Raw genomic sequence first — 17,877 nt, 5'->3', positions numbered from 1 at the left:
TACTGTCTCTGTTTTAAAAGCCATGTTGGAAGCTTTCAGTGGGATGAGACTGGGTGACCACTTTAAAGCACTGTAGTGTTTAACTGGAAGATTTTCAAATCTGAAGCTAGTCATCTAATTTCAGACCTTAAAGAGATTAAATGGTTCTAAAGACACAAAGCAACTATTAAAGAGCAGGGGCTACGCTTATGGTTTGTTTTCAGCTTAATCTTTTGTGATGCATTCCAAGGGTTTATCATCTTTGTGGATGATAGGTAAGGCTGGATTCATGTCTGTGTAGAACATAGAACTCATTTACAGTCGCATTGTTTGTGATCTTTGTGTACCTGCGTTGGTATTGTTTCATTCCCAGTCCTTTACATACAGAAATGGATTCTTAAAAATGACACTCATGACCTTTGCTTACCGTATTTTTTCCTAAAATAATATTATCCTGCAGATTTTAGATCTTCAGATGCCTTTGATGTCTATTCTTCCTGTATTTCCTTAAGGTATTAAAAAAAAAAAAAAAAAAAGAACAGCTGCTTCTCGTCAACCATGGATAACTTGGAAACTGAAGGTACAGAGGCAGCTGAAAAAAACTTGCTATTTATGCAAGCTGCCTGTTGCTTGAAAAAGTTCAAGATAACTTGTAATCTTTAGTTCCCAAACCTACTTTGTTAAGAGGAACATATGCTTTCACTCCTGGTACATGGTAATGAGACAAAGAGAGTAGTTCCTCAGCTACCTTAAGATGAATTTTGTTTGAGATCACTCTTGGGGTATTTTGTTTCATATGCTGTTTGCATCAGGAACAGTGTGTTTAGGTCATCACTGAGAAGGAGAGATGTCCTTTCTGTCTGGTGAAAAGGTAAAGTGGTAGTTCTATAGCAGTCTGTCTAATGATGCTTTAGGTGGAAGTGGGCAAGTGTATCTTATCCTCAGTAGTTTCTGAAAGTGTTTTCCTGAAACTGGTTGGGTGGGTGTAGGTAATAACATAGAGTTTCCAACCTGCAGATAAATGTGCAACTGTGATTATTTCTGTGCCTGAATATGAACATTTCAGGATCTAATGGCCCACAGAAAAGCATAATGTCCTATGCTGCAATTTTTTTTTGTTTTTGGTTTTTTACTTTTCTTATGGTTTCTAAACAGAAATTCTTTCCTGAGTATTTCTTTCTAGAGAAGATAATTTCAGCACTGAGAGAATTTGCTGATAGAACGGACTAGCGCAGAGGCATCAATTATTTTTAGAATATAATCCTGATCTTGCTGCTCAGCATGTCACACAGCTGTGATTCAAGTGCCCCAAGTCTCATTGCAATGTCATGATAAAAACGTTAGTTATCTGTGTATGTTAGGTCCTCAAGCCATAATTGCTGTGCGTCTGTCTGAGATTCTTGCCAGCGCTTCGTTATCATAAAGGACATCTAAGATAACCTTTAGTGATACCAGTTGACTAAGATTTCCTCTGAAGTCCTCTTTTTCCCACTTCTGTCTCCCCATTTGGTAACAAATATAGTATGGTGCAGTTCTGCTGTATCTTCTGATGTATTGCGAGAGTGGCAGGATGGCTGTTCCCAGTTCTCTTCTCTTGCTGCTTTGGACTATTAACTTACAGATTTTTCCCCTTTTTTTGCCACATGTGACACTTCTTATGAAAAGAGCTTTCACCAGAGTTCTGTATTTAGTATGTTTGCTACACAGGAGTTTTGCAGAGCCAAAGAAGAATGGTGCTAATATAGAGGAGCAGATCAAAGTATCATCCTGAACAGTTGAATCTTTTCAAAGTGGGAGAGGTTTTTGATGATGGATTTGTCAGGAAAATGTACAGCTTTATAATTCTCTAAATTTTTTTAATGCAAAACAAGAGTTTTGTGCCTTGGGGATTAATTCATAACACATGGAGAAGCAGAACCACATCTCATGTCTTGCAATATGGTTTTTCAAATGGTAATAAGTTTTATATCTCTCTATATTCCTGAGAATGGCCAAGGTTTAAGCTGATTTGTAACTTCCTCACAAAATTAATTGTTCTTTCTTCATTATTTTATCAGCTGTTGTTCACTGTTTTGTTGCAACAGCATGCCTTTTTATGCCTTGTTTAATAGCAGCACATAGAAACAAAGAGAATACCTATAATTTGGGCCAAGAATTAATGTTTCAGCTTTTAATTTATATGTAGTACAGCCCTGGGGAAGGTCCACCAGATCAGTTGCAAACTGCTATTTTAAACAGCTGTTTGAATTCCAGTTCACCAGTAGAACACAAACAAGAAAATCTGCGTATGTATTTATAGGCTGTATTTTGTTTGCTAACAGAGTATAACAAATATGAGGATTTTTTCCCCCCCTCTTTCTTTGGGGTATTTGGTTCCTCATTGATCACTAATGTCTGAACCGATAAGTTTTTGTCTGGCTTGAGCTTTTGATTGTCAATATTATCCAAATCTCAATAATTTTTTACATATTTCTATGTCATGAACATTAATCTAGAGAGAATTCATCCCCATTTCGGTATGGTGTTGCAATGCGTGGTTTAGATGTACTGTAATAACTGATTTTGGTGAAGCTCATTTATTTGCTTTTTCCTTCTGAAGAAATTCTTGTGAAATTTGTGACTTCAAAAATAATCAGGCAACATGGTACCAGATAACATTTTATTGGAATTTCTACAATGGGTTATAAGATGATCTGGATAATGGAGTTTTCTTAGTAGGTGAATTGAAGTGATACCACACTATTTGAATGCTGTTGTCTTTTAAACACTGTTTATTAATTGTTGGCTGGTTTGATCTTGCTTCTACAGAAATTGATGTTTCCCACTTAAAATAATTTGTGTAGTTACTCTTGTGTTTGTTCCTTCCCTTCTTATCCCCCCAAATTGCAACCTAGAGCTTTCCACCCAGTTCAAGCCACATTGTAGGGAGACAGGGGAAAACCCTGTACAGGACAAACTATTTTTCAGTCTCTGTGAATTGAATTTTCAGCTGAACATGCCAGAGGTAAACTTGTGCTTCTATTTCTCGTGCTGCTTTCATACTCAAGTGATCATTTGTACTGAGTCTTTAGACAGCAATAAAAGATAAATAAACAAAGATGCCATTCTTTTGTGTAAAACTGGAGCTGTTTTAATGAAACACTTTCTGAAACATAAACATTCATCTCAAACTGATTAAAGCTATACAAAATGCTGTAAGGCTTTTTGGACTCATTGCTATTTGAGTCATATCTACAGCCTTTCCCTCAGTAATTAGTTTTCTTTATTTCATTACATTCCTACCTCCTATGTTCTCTGTAATGAAAAAATGGCTTTTTCAACGTAATTGTTGGTCGTTTTAATTAAAACCTAACTGGAACATAGAGAAAGGACAACAATATGCAAGGTTTTTTTTTTTTTCACACTGTTCATCTGTATGTTCTCCCTTCTCTGATCTCTAATTATAAGTCAAATGAGTCATTTTCAAATTAAGATCAAATGTTGTAGCCAGCTGCATTTCTGTTTTGACCTTCCATTTAACACATACGTAGTTTCAGGAAGTAAAAATTAGATGTTGTAATAATAGTCTACTGTTTGTAATAAATCAATGCCACTACAGCAAAAATCTTCATAGGAAAATAGCATATTCTGAAAGCAATACTGTAGTTAATCTTTTTCATAATCCTTATCAATGCTGAATCTCATGAAAAATAAACAGCCATTCTGGGAGGGTGTTTTAAAGCTTTTCTTGCCCTATTTATTGATATGAGAAAAAACATCTTTTTACAATCCATTATAGGAAGTTTGGCCAGATTTATGTCCAGACAGAAATCAAAGTTGTCAGCTGTTAATTTTGAAACACCTTATATCAAATATTTTATGACAAGTCAAATACAAATTTTTTAAAACTAGTTATAGAATACAATTCGTACTTGTTTCTTTATAAATATTAAAAAATACATATTTTTACAGCGTACATAAAGAAGGCAGCAGTTAGTTGTGTTTAAGGTCTGCTTACTGTATAAGTGAAATAGAAACAGAACTATGTTAAATTAAAAAGACAGAAAATATCTGTTTACTGCAAAGAACTATTCAGAATGCACCATTACATCAAAATGGATTTGGAAGCAAATGCTACACTGTACATGTATTGAATATTAATTAGCCATGTGCATGCTCAGACCTTGTGTGGTTATTAAGCTCTTACAGGCTCGTCTAGCAATTGTTTTGGTTTGACATGAGTAAATGAGGCCTGTTTTTTTAAGCCTGTTTGCAAATTAGTCATAGAAATGCACAGCACTGACAGTATTATATCTGCAATATCAGTACCTTTTTGGAAGAAATGTAGCCTTTGTATTTCATTTATATGAGTAGCCATAATAAGTTTATGGTCAAAATTGGCTTTCTGTAATTTTCTGTTTGTCTTTAGTAAAGCAGAAAACTAGGTAAGCTTTATATTTGGCAGTACCAAGATACTGTGTTTTAATTTAAGACTGTTAGTTAAAATAGCAAAGCTGATCTTCAATAAAATACAAAGGGAAATGTCGACTATTAAGGGATATAATGCTGTGCATTCCCGTAGGCCTTGTGCCATTTGCACTCCATTGGAATTAAACTACAGTTTGTTAATGTTTTATGTATTGGTACATAAATAAGGGGACTGTATTTGTTGAATTGTAATAGTTAGAACGTGCTGCATTCTCTTTTCCTGGAAAGTCAAAGCAAAACAAAGCGAATACATAAAAAAGCAAGCTGATTTGCAAGTTTGAAACCCTGTCCCTATCTAAGAAAATGTAGTGGCAAGCAGTGCTTTCTGGATATTCAGATCTCATGCGGTGTGGTACTTCAAATGGAACTGCTTCTGTCTTAGCACTAAATCATCTTTCTGTAGGACTAAGTGAAACGTGATAGGATTTCAACACAGATCTCTCTTTCTTTTGGTTTGTTCTATTTATTTCGTTTTACAGTCAGACACAACTTTAAAACCTTTATGCAAGTACCATTGTACGAGCTCCAGCAAAATAGAACCTCAGTGTGTTGCTTTTCTGCATATATATATATATATATATATATGCAGAAGTTTACCCACAAAAAGTAAATAAGAATATTTGTTATTCTCACAGTAGTGCTTTCAAAGCAGCCATTGTCTGTCCTTTAAATACGGACTTGTGCAATTATAAAAATAATGGAAACGCTAGAACAGAATCTGTTGTAAAAATCATTTATAAAGTTTTTTGCAAGTATACATTATATATCCAATGCGACATATCTTAGACTGCAGATAGGATAGGTAGGACATGCTGAATTTTATGCCTAAAATACTCCTTCATTGAATTAGTGGAATTAGTGATGCCCATACGCTTAAAAATGTGGTTATGTTCTTTGCAAGTTTAAGACCTGGTATTTTTTAAGGACTCTATAGCATACAGAGTAAAGGCACTATCTGGAAAACTGGACCCTTCTCTGAATTTTGAATGAGTCTGTAGACTGGAAATGTCAGAATATCATTAGTAGGAATAAGTAAAGTGTTTGTGTTAAAACTTTCAATCGATTCGATCTAACCAAACAAGAACAGAACTGTCTAAATTTTTTCTCTGCCTGCTCTAAATTCTCGTATGAGTGTAATTTCCCACCAAAATTGAAATGAAGTAGAAGAAACTCAAAGATAGGACTTGGAGAGAGCAAAATATAGGTCAGAACTGGCAGTGATCACACAACCTTCTTCTGTGCGATGGTTCTCATCCAGTATTTAGCAGACGAGCAGTTGGACAACTGTCTGAACTTTGGCATTTACTGAAATAATTCCTTAAGTTTTACCACTGTGAATTAAGTTACTTTTGTAAACTTAAATATGTGTAAGATTAGTTACTAACTACAGTAATCAATTCATAAAATTAAGACATTAAAAAAAATTAAAGGGCAAAATATGTTGTAACACTTATCTGGTTTATGAGTTACTAAATTCCTTGTGATGTAATACAATGCAAATTCATGAATGAAGAATCATTAATGTAAATTTAAACTGTTGAATATGGTCAAATATTTAAGAGCTTTTTTAGAAAACACTTGCCATGTAGGCTATTTAATATCTATTGCATATAGTTTTACATAAGCTTTTAAAGCCAAGGCTTGTAACCGTACTGAAATACGATGCTCTAGTCAGAGATGTAGAGGGGCATAACCAAGTACTACTGCTGCAGTGAAGATGGACATGGTTTCTGTCAACATAAGCCATTTTAGCCTGTCATAATTTGTGTTGATTCTATACAATACCTAAGCATTAGAACATCTGGCTTTTCTTTCTACAGTATATGCTAGTCCATAGGAATAATGAATTGGATGAGAGGCTTTTCATTATCACGGGTGTGTTTTAACTTAGTTATCAATGGAAGTTACAACTCTGTAGATAAAGCTATGACATAAGTAACATACAAAATAAGGAGCATAGTTTTTGTGGGTTTTTTAATCACAAAAGTGTTTAGCATGTTTCAACAGATAAGGGAAAAACATGGATCTTTGAATCTTTTTTTATAGCACATTGTTATAATACTTTACATATACACTGTACAATAATTCTTTCATATCAGAAGACTTTCATACAGAAAAAATAGTTCTATGAAACATTTCTTCTTTTATCAGAAAGATGTGGCATAAAACATGGGGCTCTCTTAATCTGTAGGGTAACTGAAATAGGGGACAAAATTCTGACAATTCTTTTGTTCTTTTACATTCATACTGGTGAAAAGGAAGGTTGTTATGCCTTAAGGAACACAGAGGAACATTCTCAGCATGAGCCTCTCTCTACAAAGCATAACTTTACAGAGTAGCTACCTCCAGGAGATTTGTTCCTCTTCTTGCCTGAGTGCCAATTCCACAAACTCTGTACTTTAGCTGTACAGGACAATTTGTTTTTGTTTCTAAGCAACAGATACATTAGACAATGGCAGTTCAAAGCTGTGAGCGTGCAATGCTTGATGGAATTAGACTCCGAGACTTTTTAGGAAGTGATAATTTTAAGGTTCGCTGATATCAATAAACTCTTTTTCTGGGGGTGGGCCACCTCGGTACCAGCTGCAAGTGCCATCGCTTCGCTTGATACAGGCATAATGCTTGGCTTGGTGCCCATATAGCTTCCTTTCTATCAGCCAGTCTGTCCAGAGGCACTCATTTGGTGTGGTGATTGAGCAGGGCACCATGTAGCAGGTAGTGATCTAAATGTGAAATAGGACATTATTTCAGTATATTGAAGTTTTCTTTAAAATGACATTTATTCACAAATAATATTATAAAGTATTTTGTGTATAAGAAAACAGTTCCTATCGGTGAAAATTGCCATTTCCTCTAAGGCAGGCTCCACTGTTAGGCACTGTTTTGTTCTATACTTACTTTGCAGCCACAGCCCATTTGATATCTCTGATTAAGACTCTTCTTTTGAGACAAGGATAAATCATCCCATGGTTCAATGTAGTTGCATAAATGGATAAGGACTTTACCATCACTTAAAATTTGGCCTGCAGCATGGAAAATAAGAAAAATAAGGCAAACAGATGAAACTTCTCTAAATACTGAAATAAATTGCAAGAGAATCTGAAGTTTTTGGGGTTTTTTAATAGCACCAAATTAGTCATATTTCACACTTTTTTCAATGGTTATTAAAACTGTGAGAGCTATTTGGCTGATTACATGCTGAATAAATGTTAAAGATTTAAGAAAGATACTTCTCAAAATATGCTGATAACCTGCCGACAGGGGATGCAAATGCATCAGTATGTTAAACCAGGATTCCAGGGCTCCATAGAATAATCTGTAGTTACACATCCGTATACAGGTAGGCATGTGTAGTCTCATTAAACACATTTGCATTAATGGGAAAACCAGTACTGTTGGTTTTAAATTAATGGAAATGGCATACTTACTTACTAATGATATAGTTACTAATGATATAGTTACAATATAGTTCCTCTAAAACTGCTGTAAGATCTTCTGATGAATGATAGAAGACATAAGATCAAAGTATAATTATAGCCTTATATAATTTGTACATTCCATTCTGTTTGTACGATTTGGACTGTACATAAATACATAATTTTATAACAGTTGTATTTTTTTGCAAAGTCAATTGACTTTGATTTGACATTGAACAGTTACTTCTGTTTTTATAGGTATGTTAGTTTTGTTATATTTTACCTGTCAAAAGATACTGTTTTTTGTTGTTAGCTTCTAGCTTCACTCCACAGAGTGATGAATCAAAAGGAGTATAGACATATTGAACATCCTTCAGTTTTTCAAATCCTTTAAACATCTGAAAATTGTCAGAAAATGAAAAGTATGTCAGTAGTGGGAAACAAACATGAAAATTAGTTGCAAACAACAGCTATTATATGACGCACCTCTTGGAAAAATGCTCTTTAGAGTCTGAACTTATGGGAGAAAATACCAGCGATTAGATTCCATCTATATGTGAAATGAAACAAGTCCATTATTTTTAGAAGAAAATTAGGTCTTCATTTTTTAAATTATAGGTTTTTAAATGTGCTTTTTTAGTGTTTTTAATGGATCTTTAAAGAATTCTCTTCAAATTAGATTCTACTGGCATCTTCTGTTTAAGGAATAATGCAGACAGCATTCAGCTTAAACAAGGTACTGCAGTGTTGAATCTTTGAAGATGCAAGAAGTTCTCAATATATTAATATGGGAAATTCTATCTTGATCAGTGTAATGGCATGCAACTTCCAGAAAATGAAACATCATAAGAAACTGAGCATTGCTCTTATATTGTCATTAAAGCAAGCTCTTTTTCCATATCCAGTTCAGAATTATGTCCAATGTGACCTTCTGAAATAACTATTGGAAAATGGGATCCAGCTCTCAAATTTATAGCCTGCAGCACCAAAATGGAAAGGTTCAGAATCAAAGTCCATGCAGTATTCAGATCCCCTGCTCCTTAACTAGCATTTCCAGCTATGACAGTCATTCTTAAAGTAAACCATTCAAAGATCAAAACAAATCTAGTTATATCCAAATGTGAGAGGGAATCATAAGAAGCTAATCAACTTCAGAAAGCCTGTCATCACCTAATATGACATAACTGAAACCCCAACATGTAGGAGGCCCCATTTGGTTACATCATGCTGTGTGTTGACAGCTGTGGACAATTGCAAGGTTCACAGCTCCCAAGGGCAGGCTCTCCCAGTTGCAGCTGGCGTCACTGGAAAATACGGTCATGTTACTCAAGTTCTGTCGGGAGATTTAAACAGTACAGGGCACAAGAAAATACACTGTAATATGTTGATTTTTCTGAAGCCTTTAATTATGGGTTTAAAAAAGTCAAAATTGTTGTTATAGGGCTTCTGATCCAAAAATATTAGATGTGAATTTAAAATATTTAGTAAAATAAACAAACATCCAGCGAAAACAAAACAAAACAAGCAAAAAAGCCCAAAATGAAAACTATCCTATACAAAGCAGCAGTGCATGATAAAAATGTGTAAATTGATATTGGACAATGTGTTTATTTTTATTAGATAAAAGTAGTCTGGATATCTCAAAGTATATTTACTAGTTCAATTTGGAAGATCTTCTCAAAAAGATGGCCAAATGAGGAAGCAGGAGGAGGCTGCACATGTGTTGTAAAGAATTTGCTTCCCTGCCAGTAGAAAGCATCGGTTTGAGTTGTGAGCTGTCCTCAGGCCCATCAAGAGCCATCTGATTCCTGCCACCTTTGGAACGCGAATCCCCTGCTTCTGCTACCTTTAAATTCGCATTGTTCAGGGTGTGTTCTTCTACAAAGGACAACTATCTAGGATAGCTGTTGTAAAGCTATATGAACTATGCAAGTATCCTATAATTTGAGTCTTGTCCACATTCATAAACCTTTGAGGGTATAGTAGGGTACAACTTTTCTTTGAATAACTCATCACTTCGTTTAAGTTAACTGAAGAGGCATTGTGCAGACAACGGAAATGAATTCAGCTGTAAAAACAAAAAACAAACCTTAAGAACTTGCTACTTATAATGGAGATCTAACCATATTTAAACGAGTGGTCTGAGTTATGCTGGAGATGCAGTTTGGTATTAGTTAAATAAAAATCTTCATGTAATAAATGAGAAGGGCTTTTTAGGCTCTCATCAGTTTGGTTTTGTGAAATTCCAGCTCTGACTTACCTCTGGTTTTGACCTAGATGTTTGTTAAAACATTACTTAAGATTTAAACGTTTTGTTTAAGTCAACACATCATATTTGATGATCTTGATCAAATTGTCTCAGCTCTTAAAAGCGTGGATACTTTCTAGATAAACGGAAGAGATAGCTTGCCTTGCTTTCAACACTGTGCTATAATTTTTGTGCCATTTACATCTCGTGTTTTAGTAGGACTTTACTGAAGGTAGGAAATAGGGGTGAGGACCTGGGAGAATAGACAGATGTTAACCTGGTATTAAAGAAGTCTGTACTGACACTGCCGCTGTCCTACTGACACACAGGAAACGGTAAGGAGTTATGTAATTGTTGCGGTGTTAACCAAATTCTTAGTTATTCAGAGAGTGGAGATACACAAATGAGGTCACTGATCCATGCAGCTCATGGTTTGAGCATCTCTGACAAGCTATTTCTGTGACAATAATAGCACTCACAAATTAAGCTCAAATCTCTCTCTTGATTCAGAATAAATCTTATGTCAATCTGCCAATTGTCTCATTGATTTCACTGAGGTGGCCAAATCTGGCCCACAGTGTACATCATTATATTATTTTAATTGTTTCTTTTACATTTTCAAAATGTTTACAAGCATCAGCTATTTAAACTACCTCAGTCTCTTTAGTTTTGTATATTGATGCGATCTTTATAGTGTTATCCATACCACTTTCCCATTAAGTTTCCGTTTTTAAAAAGTGAGTTTTTCTTAGTTATTTTTCAGTATACCCAGTCCTGTTTGATTTTTACTAGTATGCCAATTGTCAATAGTATGCTTAGAATATAGCAGGTTACATAAGTTAGTTCCTGCATATGTTAGTTCCTGTGAGATTTACCAAGCACATGCAAAGTTGACTTTATAAGACTTTTTTTTTTCTTTCTTTTTTAAGTGTCACACTGAATTTTCTAGAGATCCCACAAAAGATTTTCAGTTTACTGAACCTCTTTCTGGCTGTACACTTTGTATTGCAGAGCTTTCAAACAAAGATTCTATTACTGTGTGGGTTAAAGACAGTGAGCAAGGTGCTGGTTTCCAACTCAGCTGTACAACCTGTGTGCCAGGGTGAAAGCCCAGGATCTACTTCTGTTCTAGCTGGAAGTAGTACGACCTGGAAGGCTGGGACTATTGTGACCCCTTTGTCTTTAGCCTAAGCTTGTACGTAAAAGTAGAGAACATCTTTTTTGTAAAAGTGGAGAACATCTTTTTTTAAAAAATAAACCTCTCTGGTATGTCCAGTCCTAGCTGACTTGCTTTCTGAAGTTCAATGGAATTAAATGAAGATCTCTTACTGATGTTTCTGAGTTTTGAATAGGCCTCCACTTAGGAAAATGTGGGAGAAACTCCGAAGCATATGAATGGATTTCAGGGATTTCAGCGTGCTACCACTGAAGAACTGGATTATAGGCTGAAAATAATAACACAGACTACACTTCTCATTCTTTTTTGTGCCCACGTAGAAGATTTGCATTTCTGTAACATTGCTCACTTAAGTGTTGCACGGTAGCAACACAAAATTAAAGCCCTAATAGGAGGAGAGAGAATTTCTGTTGTATTTGTATGCTTATTTGCATAATGAAACATTTGAAACTGTCCTTAATGGCTTAAGAAGACAGAAACTATTGCAGGTGATGAAGAGAAAATATGGCAGGTGATGAAGAGTTTCAGGTTTTGTTGTTACAGGTAAAAAGAATTGGATTGTTGAAACTGATGTGTGTGTGTGTATGTGTACGTGTATGTGTGTACATGTATATGTAATGTGTGTGTATAGTATAAAACCTTACCAGAAATCATGTGTGATACTAGTCTTGTGAATATTTTGAGGTATTCTTGTCTGCCATAGATACTTGTAATTAAAACCTGGGGAATGTGAACTCAGTAATACCTAGAATACAATTACAGACAGTGAAAAACTTTCTCATCATCTTTCTTAGTAATTTTTCTGTGAGCTGATACAATTTGAGGGATTGGGTTTTTTTGTTTTTTTTAAAGCATGTATCAGTTCACGATAGTCTACTTACATGTTCCAAGTAAATATAATAACAAAAAAAATTCTATGAAAAATGAGAGATTAAACCACTTAGAAAACAAAACAAAACAAAAAAAGACACTAATATATCTTAGTTGAAAGATACCCTCTATTTTTTGTGTTATCCCAAAACTGGTAAATTATCTTTTTGACCTCAGTGAGGGTTTGATGGTGACTTGAATGGGATCAGGATATGTCTTCTAACAGTTTTTTAGTAAATATTTCCCCTCATTGGAGCTAAAGAAATAATAGAAAAATTCCATGAGATTCTGAATCACTTTTTTTTTTTTTTTTTTTTTGTGCTTCCACTTTGCGTTTGCTTTCCTAACAACATTCATACAAATGATTTGTGTTTGCATGAGGGAAGGTCTTCTGTTTCTGCAAATATCCCTGTTGACTTATGAACACAGGTCCTTGCTATTTCAGCTGGAAATGCTTGGTCTCTGTTTATAAAGTTTGTATCATCCAGTTGGAGTTAGTGATATCATAATGCAACATAGGTGATCAAATATCCACCAGAAAGAGTAAACAAACATTGTGAATACCATTAATAGACTGAAGTATGTTTTCATAAAGTGTTCATCAAGCAATTGTGAATAACAAAATTGTCATCGAGATATGGTTATTTAGGAAATATCTCATGAATATCAGCACAGCTTCTCTTTTTCCTTTTTTTTTCTTTCCTTTTTTTTTTTTCCTCACTCCCGCTTTAAGTTTTCTGTATAGTTGATCCAGGTCTAACCTTGGAGCCAGCTGGATCCCGCTCCCAATTTGAGCAATTTGGGGCTAAATTGTACTCATATACATTAGTTACCAGTATTGAACTTCAAAATAGCTAAGTGATTCCATGTACCTTTATTTGTTTGATTTCATACCGGATCATTTTGTGGGTATCAAGAGGATCATCACTGGCAGGAACCACCTTTTCGCTGGATATTTTTGCACGAATCACTGTAATAGGGGGAAAAAAGTTTAAATGCAAATAAGCATATGCCTCATCTTCCAAGCAATGGCTAAAATTACATTTTTTCTTAAAAATTTTTTTTGATAGATTAACATTGTTTTTTATTCTTTAGCTAAAAGTAGGCTTTAAAGCTTGTTATTATAACAACATTAGAGTTAACTACTGAAAATAAAAACACGTGGGCTACCTATGATATAAATACTTAATTTTTGACAGAAATATATCCTGTTGCTTAGACATTTTCTGGCATTATGCATTTAGGGCCAAAAGTTCAAAAAGTCTCAGTGCCATCCTTGAGTTAATACATCCATAACTAAGCTAGAGCAAGGCTGCTGAGCTGTTGAGGTTCTTGTTGCTTATGGCTATGAATGCTTATAATCTGGAAATCTGAATTAAGTAACCACTGAGTTGTGATAAATATTGTATGTCAAAAGACCTGAGTCCCTTAAAATTTGATAAAATACTCTCATAATCAGTGAGCAAAGGAAAGGAGAACTTCTGTTGATGACATGACAGTCTATCAGTTAAATAGATTTAAAGTCCACACTCAGAAAGACCGTGCCAGGCCAGATAAAATCTTCACTTTTATGTATGAAATTAGAAGACAAGAAATGGATAAGTTCGTTCATTCACTTTCCTGACACCATAGATTTTTAGCATTACTATTATCAAAATGCATCATCAGTTGGGTTAAACTCTAAAAATGAATTACTCTCTTTTTTTGATGCATTCCATTTATTTCCTATCTTTACACAAGGAAAGTAGGAAATTTTATGACAGAAGAAATAGTTTGTTCTCCTGCCTGTGTTTGTTCTAGTCATCTGTCCTAAATATATTATTGAAAAAAATATCAGGAATATTAGGCTGCAGAGAGAATAATAGAATTCTAAGAATATGATATATTACACTGAGGCCACAATTTCTCAGGGGACTTCTACCCCCCAAAAGTATTTAGCATCCTGTTTTTTCTCTCTCCTGTATGGCTGCTATTTCAGCTCCTCTACAGAAGTTGTACTTGTTAGAACAAATAATCTATATGGAGAGAGAGTGGAAAAGGCCTTGGCAATTAACAGTCCAACCCCAGTTCAACTGAAAGTTCACCTCACTGTGGTTCAGAGATGGATGTGTGCAAGCATTTCTGCCGTTTCTGAAGGGAACAGTTGCATTCTCTCTCTCTCTGTCCTAGGTATGCCACTTTATGAAAGTATGATAAAGACCAGAAATTATTCTTCGGTGTGAAAATAACTTGCAGAAACCTTCCCTTTCTTTTTATTTTTCATGGTGAAAGACATTGTTATTTTAAAATTAGTATGAGACAGGCATGATGATTGGAAGGAACCTCCAAAGGTCTAGTGCAACCCCTTGCTCAAAGCAGGACCAACTTGAATCAGGTTGCTCAGGGCCATATCCAGCTGAGTTTCGAATATTTCCAAGGATGGAGACTACAGTCTCCCTGGGGTCCTGTTCTGGTGTTTGACCACACTCATGCCGAGACCCTCATACTTTTTACTCGCTAAGAAAAATCAAGCTGATGCAGAGGAAAATCATTTGGCATCAAAATCATGCTTTTCCCCCAAAAGCATATTTATTTGATAAATAGGCTTCCAACCATCACAACTAAAGTAAAGTAATAAGAGACCCAGATTGCAATTGTTTTTACAGCCAAAGAGAGGTCAGCCTCATCTAATAACAGGCAATTTTTATTTCCTCACTTATTAGCAGAGCAAACTAGACGTAATAATCAACATGATGCAGATGCCTGCAGCTTCAAAGCCCTTTGTCTTTTGACACAATGCTCCTTCCACCCAAGCCATTCAAAGTCTTTTAAAGGAGCATTTTAGACTTATGGGTTGGATTGAAAGGAAAGAGTTCTTTTAAGTATGAAATTGCTGTTCAGATGGTAAGTGACAGTATCTCTTTAATCATATGCAGATGTGTTATATTCCCACATATTAACAGTACTACTTAAGTGCTTTGATCTAATTCCAGATAAAAAGTGTTGTGGATTGTGTATACTATACTGCTGGAAAGGTCAAATTAGAATCATGTTGTTTTGTTCTGCTTTGCTTTCCTTTGCATCAATACTTCTTAAAAAAAGGTTTCCCATTAAAGAGTTTATTCAGTGTAGAAAATTGGGGTGGGACAACAGTTAGGAACTAGCTCCACCATTTTCTTAATACATGTTTTATATGCAGAAAATCTTTTCCTGCTTATTCAATACAAACATATGTAGAACAATTAAACTTCCTTTTTCCCTTGTGTTTAATGCTAAAATATTACTCATTTTCAATTTTTTATTAAACTCTGCTGTTGTTGTCAAAGAGGAGCGTTACAGATGATCAATAATAACTCAAAAGGTCTCCATGGAGTTATATATAGCTGAAAGTATAACATTTTGGTTTTTGTCATTAAGGGATCTTTCTCTGGGTGTGTAGAAAAAAATGAAAACTATTTTTATATTGTGTGTTTCATTCATTTGTTTGTTTAAGAGAAAGCTTCCAGATGGTGAAGGAAGTCCAATTTCAATTTTTTTTTTTAACAAGAAGAATTTTTTTCTGTTAAAGAATGTCTAGATCTTTAGTTATTTGGGTTTTACTTTTCTGTTTTCTTGACATCAGATTTAGATGCACACAAATCTTTCTGGGCCTTTTAGTCCTTGTTTTTCTTTTTTCTGTTCTTCAAATTATTTTTTTCAGTGTCGTCTAGCTGTCTCTTAAAATCTTTTATTCATGTGGTTGCTTCTGTTTTTAACCACAAGCACTTCCTGATTTAGCATTCTTTGGCCTAGCCATCTCCCTTCTTCACTCGTGGTTCAGAGTGGTTATAACACAGGATTCCTCCTAGTCTGCACTTCTTTTCAAGAAACAGTTTCAACTATACCATTGCTGGCTTGGCTTCTCCTCTATTTGGCTGAGAACAAACCCTGGCTGTTTAGTGTAATAGGGTCACTTTACCTATCAGACAGTTATTGGTTCCTTATGAGGAATTTGCATCTATGAAATACATATGCATAGCCTTCATATTCTAAGGTCAATAATTCAGTCTGCCTCAAATTCATTCTACACTAAAAATATATAATGTATTTTGAAAAACAGTTGCTCTCTAACATTTCAGTAGTAAAATGTAGCCTTTCTGCAGTACTTACGTGTTTTGTAAGTCATATATTTTGAATCATGGTACAAAAGTACCATGAAATTAATTTATTTTATGAATAACATATTCTAATATAAGAATATATGAAATACATATGAACATGAAATTAAAATAATTTATCCCTCGTTCGTAGCTGAAGGATGTCTCAGGTAACTGAAATGAAAAGAATAATGATCAAAAGCCATGATCAAAGCCATGCAGGGAGTCAGTGAGAGCCTCAGAACAAAATCACACTGGAAGTTATTAGGTCCCAGTCCTACGCTAAGTCTACAGCATCAAGATTCTGCCTCTCTGAGCAACTGCACCTTTGCTGAATAGTGTCATAGCATGTTGCAGGAGGATAATGCTCTGTTTAGCAAATCAGCTTGGCAATTATTGGACATTTATTATTAGAAGAGTGTTAAGAATATTTTTGTTCCTTCTTCCCTGAATAATAATAATGAATGCACCTCTGAACCATTTTTACAGTGCTTCTAATCCATATGTCCCCTACTGCATCACAAAAAAGAAAAATATTACTTTCCAAAGTCCGAATCCTAATTTGGTTTTCTGACTAACTTCAATTAACCAATTTTAACCATTGGTTTAATTGCTGGTCTTGAGAGACTGATAATTAGGCATTTTTACACATAAACATTGTAAGCATCATCAACAACAAAAGATAATTTTGAACTGGATAAAGGACATTATTTAGTATAATGTCAGATATATTTGGCTTTAAACAGTTATGAAAAAAGTCCTGGGTTACTTTTAGTGGACTTTTTGTATACACTAAAAGTAGAAAGAGAGGCATTAACCATGTTTATCTTCCCTAACTTGTATGGTTTCTCTCTGAAATGAGTTACAGTAATTATTTGCATGTACATAAACCATGTCATCACATTGTGTGTTAGAACAGATTTTATGATCACGAGGAACTACTTATACTGGGGTCTGTTTCTGAAAAAAAGTGCTGCTGTTATATTAGTCTTAACACATTATATTGTATGCAAATATGAGCGCTTTTTTTTTATACCTTGGGAAGAGGATGCACAAAGAATTTGAGCAGTATACTGAAGGCCTCGTGCCAAGTCACAGGTAGAAGTGGAATCAGAATACAGCAAATTCTTGTTCCTTGCCCACTGAAACTCATGCGTTCCCTAAAAGCGGTATCTTTTTAGACTTTCTGAATTACTTCTAGGCATTAACAGAGGGAAAATTGTTTAATGAAGAATTACTCTCATTATTAGAAGTTAGTATTATTAAATAACATATTTCTTGTGATATTGCTTTATAGTATTATTGTACTTATATAAGTTTTAAGATGATAATATTTAGCCTTTTTCTTTAATTAGTTGGTCACACAGCTATAAATGGTAATGTATCAAGACAGGCAACTATACTCAACAAAAATATATCAACCTTATTACTTCTTCAGAAAAGGAAACAAAGCTGGAATTTGCTCTCCAGATTAATTTTATTATTCTAGGAAGCAGGAGGTAGGGGAAAGGTAAAAATTGATGGGTGAATGAGATCTGTTTTTCCCAAAATCTGTTCAATTGCATCAAAGTTATAATGAAGAATACTTAGTAGGAAAATATTTAA

The 17,877-nt window shown here is 34.6% G+C and overlaps 2 protein-coding genes across 2 annotated transcripts in view; one reads left to right on the top strand and one right to left on the bottom strand.

The window, feature by feature from the left end:
* SYN2 (synapsin II) overlaps window positions 1-17,877 on the top strand; it is a 205,498-nt gene that overhangs the window by 103,797 nt on the left and 83,824 nt on the right. The gene's annotated exons all lie outside the window — the stretch shown is intronic.
* The window catches only part of TIMP4 (TIMP metallopeptidase inhibitor 4), a 28,447-nt gene continuing 16,973 nt past the window's right edge, over window positions 6,404-17,877 (bottom strand). The window contains exons 2-5 of the mRNA XM_013947986.2: window positions 13,030-13,127; window positions 8,146-8,260; window positions 7,345-7,469; window positions 6,404-7,169 (exon numbers count right to left, since the gene is read on the bottom strand). Of these exons, the coding sequence (XP_013803440.2) occupies window positions 6,972-7,169; window positions 7,345-7,469; window positions 8,146-8,260; window positions 13,030-13,127 (536 nt within the window). The 3' untranslated portion in view covers window positions 6,404-6,971. The remainder of the gene's footprint in view (window positions 7,170-7,344; window positions 7,470-8,145; window positions 8,261-13,029; window positions 13,128-17,877) is intronic.

Source organism: Apteryx mantelli, chromosome 12, assembly GCF_036417845.1.
Source record: "Apteryx mantelli isolate bAptMan1 chromosome 12, bAptMan1.hap1, whole genome shotgun sequence".
Classification (NCBI taxonomy): domain Eukaryota; kingdom Metazoa; phylum Chordata; class Aves; order Apterygiformes; family Apterygidae; genus Apteryx; species Apteryx mantelli.
The sequence above is the reverse complement of the archived record's forward strand: the minus strand, read 5'-3'. Positions and strand labels throughout refer to the sequence as shown.